Raw genomic sequence first — 6,150 nt, 5'->3', positions numbered from 1 at the left:
AAAGATTTCACTTTACTTGGAGATTTGGTCTTTCGTCTCTCTCTCTCTCTTATATTGAAAATGGAAGTCTTTTCTAATGTCCTTAGTAAGCAAAATAAAACGTTGTAACGTCGGCTTCCAGAAGTATTTTGAGAATTTTGTTGGTCTATAAAATGAAACATTTTCAAAACGTTCCTTGCTTTTTGCCTGTTATAAGGACACCTAGCTCTCCACAGTAGCACTGTCAAAGGAGGGGAAACTACACTTCCCATAATGCCCCAGCTCCGGAAGGAAGTGAGGCTCAACAACTCCCGTGATTCCTTATAGACCGGAAGCCGGGATCTTAGTTCTCTTTCCCATCTTGCAAGGTAAGTATGGCGGGCCTTCTCTGCGAGACTAGATTCCAGGATCCCTAATCCTTCACCATCCGAACCGAGAAGGAATCAAGTAGGCACCTGCAGGGGTCGAACATGCTCGGGGCCAACTGAGAGGCCTCCCAGACGCTTCATTTTTCTCGCCTGGGTTTGCATAGGGGCACGAAGAGGTTGAGGTGGGATGCCGTAGAGGCTCCGGAACTCCGGCTGCTCGCCACCCTCCTGGGCTGGGGATACTGGACCCCTCTGGGGATCCGTAGCGGAATAGTGGGGCCTCGGGGAGCATGGGGACAGCGCGCGCTCTGGAATCCCGGGTTCGGGTTCGAAAAGACGCCGCTGAGTTTGTCTGAGCCACGTTGGGATTTGGAGCCGAGGCCAAATGCTGCTTTTCCTTCTTCCCACGTCCGCGCCCGGAAGTCGCCTGTTTGCTTTGCGCTTCTTTTCAGCCTGGCCTGAGTGTGCGCTGAATGTGTCTGTGTCCTCATCTCCTAAGCCGAATTTCTCGAATGAGACAGTAGTCTGAAAAGAGCAAAAGCTCTGGACGCGAACGGTTTCAGGGTCCAGCGTCGCTGCTTCATAGCTGTGGGGATTTATTTGTCAGATTTCTAGTTCCCAGAACAGTAATGGTGAAATAATGGAATGGGGACTTTTGACCACTAAATATTTAGCAAACAGATGTAAGATTTCTTCAAATTAAAAAAAAAAAAAAAGGTTGTAGCGTATTCGGGAGACAACCCAAAAATTAACCATTATGACGGTTGTTGCAGATGTGTGGTTTTGGAGGAAGCCCTATCTTATAGGGGAGGCATGAAAGAACGTTAGAGGTACTTGGACAGAGAAAGTGAGGGTTCCTCCCCTCGGAAGCCTATCAGTGTCCAGTTTAGATACTGTTCTGTTATAAGGTAGTTGGTGAAATGCCTTTCTTTTTAATCTGTGTATTGCTAGATGGCGGGCGAAAAAGCTGAGAAGCCGGATGCTAAGGAGAAGAAACCTGAAGCCAAGAAGGCTGATGCTGGTGGCAAGGTTAAGAAGGGTAACCACAAGGCTAAAACGCCAAAGAAGGGGAAGCCCCACTGCAGCCGAAACCCTGTCCTAGTCAGAGGAATTGGCAGGTATTCCCGATCGGCTATGTATTCGAGAAAGGCCATGTACAAGAGGAAGTATTCAGCAGCTAAATCCAGGGTAAGGGATGAGGGGAGTCACTGAGCATCACTTCCCATTCTTAACCTGAGGAATGTTGGTCTGCCTCTGACTTTGACGCATTTGTGTCCTGATAGATTGAAAAGAAAAAGAAGGAGAAGGTTCTTGCTACTGTCACAAAACCAGTTGGTGGTGACAAGAATGGTGGTACCCGAGTGGTTAAACTTCGCAAAATGGTAAGATTTGGAAGATTTGAATGGTGGGAGGGGTTTTTGTGTGTGTGTGTGTGTGTGTTTACCTACCGGAGAATTACTAATGGAGGATTCTGGCCTTACAAACATTTGTAAACTTTTGGACCTTAAACATTGGTTGTTTGATATCAATTAAGTAGATATTAATTAGATATTAATAACTGATATTACTTAAGCAGATATTGATTAATTAATTGACTCTTGTGTGCTTCGGTTTCTTCGCCTGCAAAATGGGCATGAAGGTTTGCCTCGCGGGGTTGTTGTGAGAATTGAGGCCCGAAGCCTAGGATGCTGCTAGGCCTAGAGAGCATTTGCGGATCAGAGCACGGTTTCTTGGCTCCTCTTTAACCACCCACAAGACCCGACTCTTTCTCAGTGTTTGCTCTGCAGTTTTCATTGTGGAAACATGCCCAGATGTATTACAGTCATCACAGTTGGAAATTACTGCCCCAGAGAGAGAGTGGCGCTTTGATTCCTGGTCACAGTTTTTTTGTGAGCTGGTTTTTCTGTTAGGTACTAATGTTTGAAGTAAAAGCAGGAGGTTAGGGGCGCCTGGGTGGCTCAGTCGGTTGGGCGGCCGACTTCGGCTCAGGTCAGGATCTCGCGGTCCGTGAGTTCGAGCCCCGCGTCGGGCTCTGTGCTGACAGCTCAGAGCCTGGAGCCTGTTTCAGATTCTGTGTCTCCCTCTTCCTATGACCCTCCCCTGTTCATGCTCGCTCTCTCTCTCTCTGTCTGTCTCAAAAATAAATTTTAAAAAAAGTTAAAAAAAAAATTAAAAAAAAAAAAGCAAGAGGTTATTGTGAGTTACTTGTCACACCCTTAGTAGCAGTCTTTGTGTGGGGTCTTGTTTTCACAGTAAGTGAACTGGTGCTCTTGATGTAAACTGTGGTTGTTTTTTTTTTTTTCCTTTATGGGTAAAATGGGAGTAACGCATGTTGATGGGGAGGATGTGAACACAATTGGAATCGAGAAACAAGCCATGCCTCCTTCGTAACCTCCAAAATGTGCATCAGATGTGTTGTTTCTGGAGAAGGACGGTTTAGGTTAAGGTCAGGGACCCCAGAAAAGCTTGAGAATCACTGCCACAGGACAGTGTGTAATGCTAGGACCGTGTATGATAGCTTGCCATGGAAGTCTCAGGTTTGGTTTAATCCCAGATTGATGGTTTTCATCTTTGCCTGAACACACAGCTCTGTTAAATGGATTCCACCCTATGTTTTACACCCTATGGAAAGAGCAAGCAGCATTGATCTTTGCCAAATTTAGTATCTACGGACAAGTGAAAACGAACTGTAATAGTGTAAATAAAGCATTTGTAGTAGGTGAAAAGGGTGTAGCAAGTGTTTCACTGAGACCACCAGCTCTACTAATCTGATGAGCTTGTTTAAATAAGATGAACCTGTGGATTCTCTACAGCCTAGGTATTATCCTACTGAAGATGTGCCTCGGAAGCTGTTGAGCCACGGCAAAAAACCTTTTAGTCAGCATGTGAGGAAACTGCGAGCTAGCATCACTCCTGGGACCATTTTGATCATCCTCACTGGGCGCCACAGAGGCAAGGTGAGCAGAACACCTCGGCTCGTGGAGCTTCAGCTCAGGTGTCTGAGCCGCAGGTGCTCGATTATAATGGGTCACACTCCAGGTGGGATTCTTCATTTGCCTACAGTAACTAGTTCGCGGCGGGTGGGTAGCCCATAACAAGACCAGCAGCCCAGTCACTAGCATGACATATTTAGTCCGTAATGTATGATAAATTATTACCATTTCCTGCTGTTGGGCTTATTATAGATGATTCCCGTGTCCCTGTATCTGAAAGTACTTGTATAGATTTCTAGGGATGGAACTCGTGAGTTAAAGGATATTAAGTAAGCGTTAGAAGTAATGGCTGTTCATTAAAAAGAAGCACCCAAAAGTATTGCTCATGTCCAAGGGTCATCCCTGTTGGTAGTTTGGTGTAGTTGCTTCCAAGATTGCTGAGCAGATACGTATTGAGAAATTTCCTTTACCAAATTTATAAGCCTATGATTTGATTAATTCAGAAGTGCATTTGTAATTGCAGAAATCCTGAGATTTCTGTTTAATTTACAGAGAGTGGTTTTCCTGAAGCAACTGAGCAGTGGCTTGCTACTTGTGACTGGTAAGAAAATCCTTGAGTTTTATACTCTCTGAAACTTGGTATTTTTTTTTTTAACATTTATTTATTTATCTATTTTGAGGGGGGGGGCACAGGGAGAGACCCCCCAAGCAGGCTCCACACTGTGAGTGCAGAGCCTGACCCAGAGTTCGGTCTCAGGAACCATGAGGTCATGACCTGAACTGAAATCCAAGAGTTGGACACTTAACTGAGCCATCCAGGTGCCCTGAAGCTTGGCATTTTTAAGTGTACTTTTGTGCCCACCTAAATGGAATTCTCAGTGCTATGTGGTTCCGTGTCTTATTTCATTGTCCTATGTATACCTGAGTTCTGAGGAAGCAAGTGTTTACGTTCTGTGTGGCAACATATCACCAAGTATCTGCCACCTAAAGTGCAGAATGGTTGGCTGTTAACCACAAGGAATGATCTCACAGACTTGTAATTGGTCTTCCACTTGGAACCAAAGGGAATTGCTAAACAGGTAAAAAGTGAACTGTTCACTCTGGAAAGCAGCACTCAGTTTAAATTTGTCAGGAACCTGTGGTTTTGACCAGTGTGTTTGAGTGACTGCTGTCTCCTAAGTCTTTGCTTTTTCTTTGCCTCAGCGTGTTGCTTTTTTCCCCCCTCAGGACCTCTGTCCCTTAATCGAGTTCCTCTGCGTAGAACACACCAGAAATTTGTCATTGCCACCTCCACCAAAATTGATATCAGCAATGTGAAAATCCCCAAACACCTCACTGATGCTTACTTCAAGAAGAAGAAGCTGCGTAAGCCCAGACACCAGGAAGGTGAGATCTTCGACACGGAGAAAGAGGTAAGCTGCTTTTTCTGTCTTCGTTTTTGATAGCTCCGGCTCCTCTGGGTGGGAGTGAAAATATAGTTACGAATCGATGAAGAAAAGTCGTAAATCATGAGAAATATCTGGGGAATGATAGTGTTCCAGATGCTGCTGCATTCAGTAATTTTTAATGGCAGTTGAGAGCTCATCTCAGAATCTTTTTGAGAGTTTTCGTGGAGCTCTGAATTCACTGCTACTGTTCTAATGGGAGTTCAGCCTCGTTTATCCTTGATGTCTTAAAAAAGACAAAAGGAAAAGAGCTACTATTTCTGTTATACTCGAAACAGGTTGTATTTCACAGCCCTCCAAGGAAAGGATTATTAAAATTCCATTCTAAATATCCCTGGGATTGGGTATTTGTGAGATAGGATTCCTGAGAGGACTGGAGTGTGGTACTTGTGCCCTGCTTCTAAATGATTTTCTTCTTTTTTTTCCCTCCCTTCCCCCTAGAAATATGAGATTACAGAGCAGCGCAAGGTTGATCAGAAAGCTGTGGACTCGCAAATTCTGCCAAAAATCAAAGCCGTTCCTCAGCTTCAGGGCTACCTCCGCTCTGTGTTTGCTCTCACAAATGGAGTTTACCCTCACAAATTGGTGTTCTAAATTTCTTACAAAGAACCTAATTAAATAACAGATCCATCTCTCTTGTGCCTTTTTTTTCTTTTTTGTTTTTAATCTTTCTCTGCCCAGAGGTGTGGTTTGACTCTGCGTGCTTGTGGCATCTTGGCCTCTGCTAAGAGCAGTCGGGGTCGGGAGGCTGGCACCAGCTGCAGTGGAAGCTCCACTGTGTCATCGGTTTGGATCAGCGTTCTTGCCTTCTTCACCGTCTGGCTTGCCACCCAGCACCCACCAGTAGAGAATAGCGACATTTCCCCAATCATTACCGAGCAGGTCAGTACTGGGCTATGTGGACAAAAAATAGCTCTTCAGGCCACAAACTTTCCTTCCTTTGAATGGGTAATACCCATTTCTCCCCCATAATCATTGCAATCTTGTATATCTGGTTTTTTAAAAGCATACATAGCAACGTAGCAAATGAGTATAATTATTTACCATCTTTTTTTTTTTTTTTTTTTTTTTTTAACCAAAAATCCCTTATGCTGTACCTACTATTACACAGATGACAAACCGTGTGTTTTGGTCATCACCTGGGTGGGTCAGTCGGTTGGGTGACCGACTTCGACTCAGGTCATGATCTCGCAGTTTGTGGGTTCGAGCTCCGCATCGGGCTCTGTGCTGAATGCTTGCTCGGAGCCTAGAGCCTGCTTTGGATTCTGTGTCTCCTCTCTCTACCCCTCCCCCACTTGTGCTCTGTCTCAAAAATAAATTAAAAAAAAAATTTTTTTTTTTAAATGTCCCATCTTTACTGATACAGGCTATAGTATTCCCTTATATGGATATTTGGGTTTACATCTTTTGTAAATATATACACAG

At 44.5% G+C, this 6,150-nt stretch overlaps 1 protein-coding gene across 1 annotated transcript; it reads left to right on the top strand.

The window, feature by feature from the left end:
* The first annotated feature begins 407 nt into the window (after positions 1-407).
* RPL6 (ribosomal protein L6) lies at positions 408-5,359 on the top strand. Its single transcript, XM_007079614.3, has 7 exons — positions 408-426; positions 1,299-1,535; positions 1,631-1,729; positions 3,161-3,304; positions 3,833-3,881; positions 4,508-4,692; positions 5,167-5,359. Exons 2-7 carry the CDS (start codon positions 1,299-1,301, stop codon positions 5,317-5,319), a joined length of 867 nt encoding a protein of 288 aa, XP_007079676.2. The 5' UTR covers positions 408-426; the 3' UTR covers positions 5,320-5,359.
* Positions 5,360-6,150: the final 791 nt, after the last annotated feature.

The sequence above is a fragment of the Panthera tigris genome, chromosome D3 (genome assembly GCF_018350195.1).
Source record: "Panthera tigris isolate Pti1 chromosome D3, P.tigris_Pti1_mat1.1, whole genome shotgun sequence".
Lineage (NCBI taxonomy): Eukaryota > Metazoa > Chordata > Mammalia > Carnivora > Felidae > Panthera > Panthera tigris.
This window is presented reverse-complemented; position numbering and strand designations above follow the sequence as displayed.

What these genes read in the sequence shown, in the direction of transcription:
- RPL6 (XM_007079614.3), top strand. Translation starts at nt 1,299, where the DNA reads ATGGCGGGCGAAAAAGCTGAGAAGCCGGATGCTAAGGAGAAGAAACCT. An exon ending in ATTCAGCAGCTAAATCCAGG is followed by an intron (nt 1,536 to 1,630) that starts GTAAGGGATGAG and finishes GTGTCCTGATAG; the next exon opens with ATTGAAAAGAAAAAGAAGGA. An exon ending in TGGTTAAACTTCGCAAAATG is followed by an intron (nt 1,730 to 3,160) that starts GTAAGATTTGGA and finishes GATTCTCTACAG; the next exon opens with CCTAGGTATTATCCTACTGA.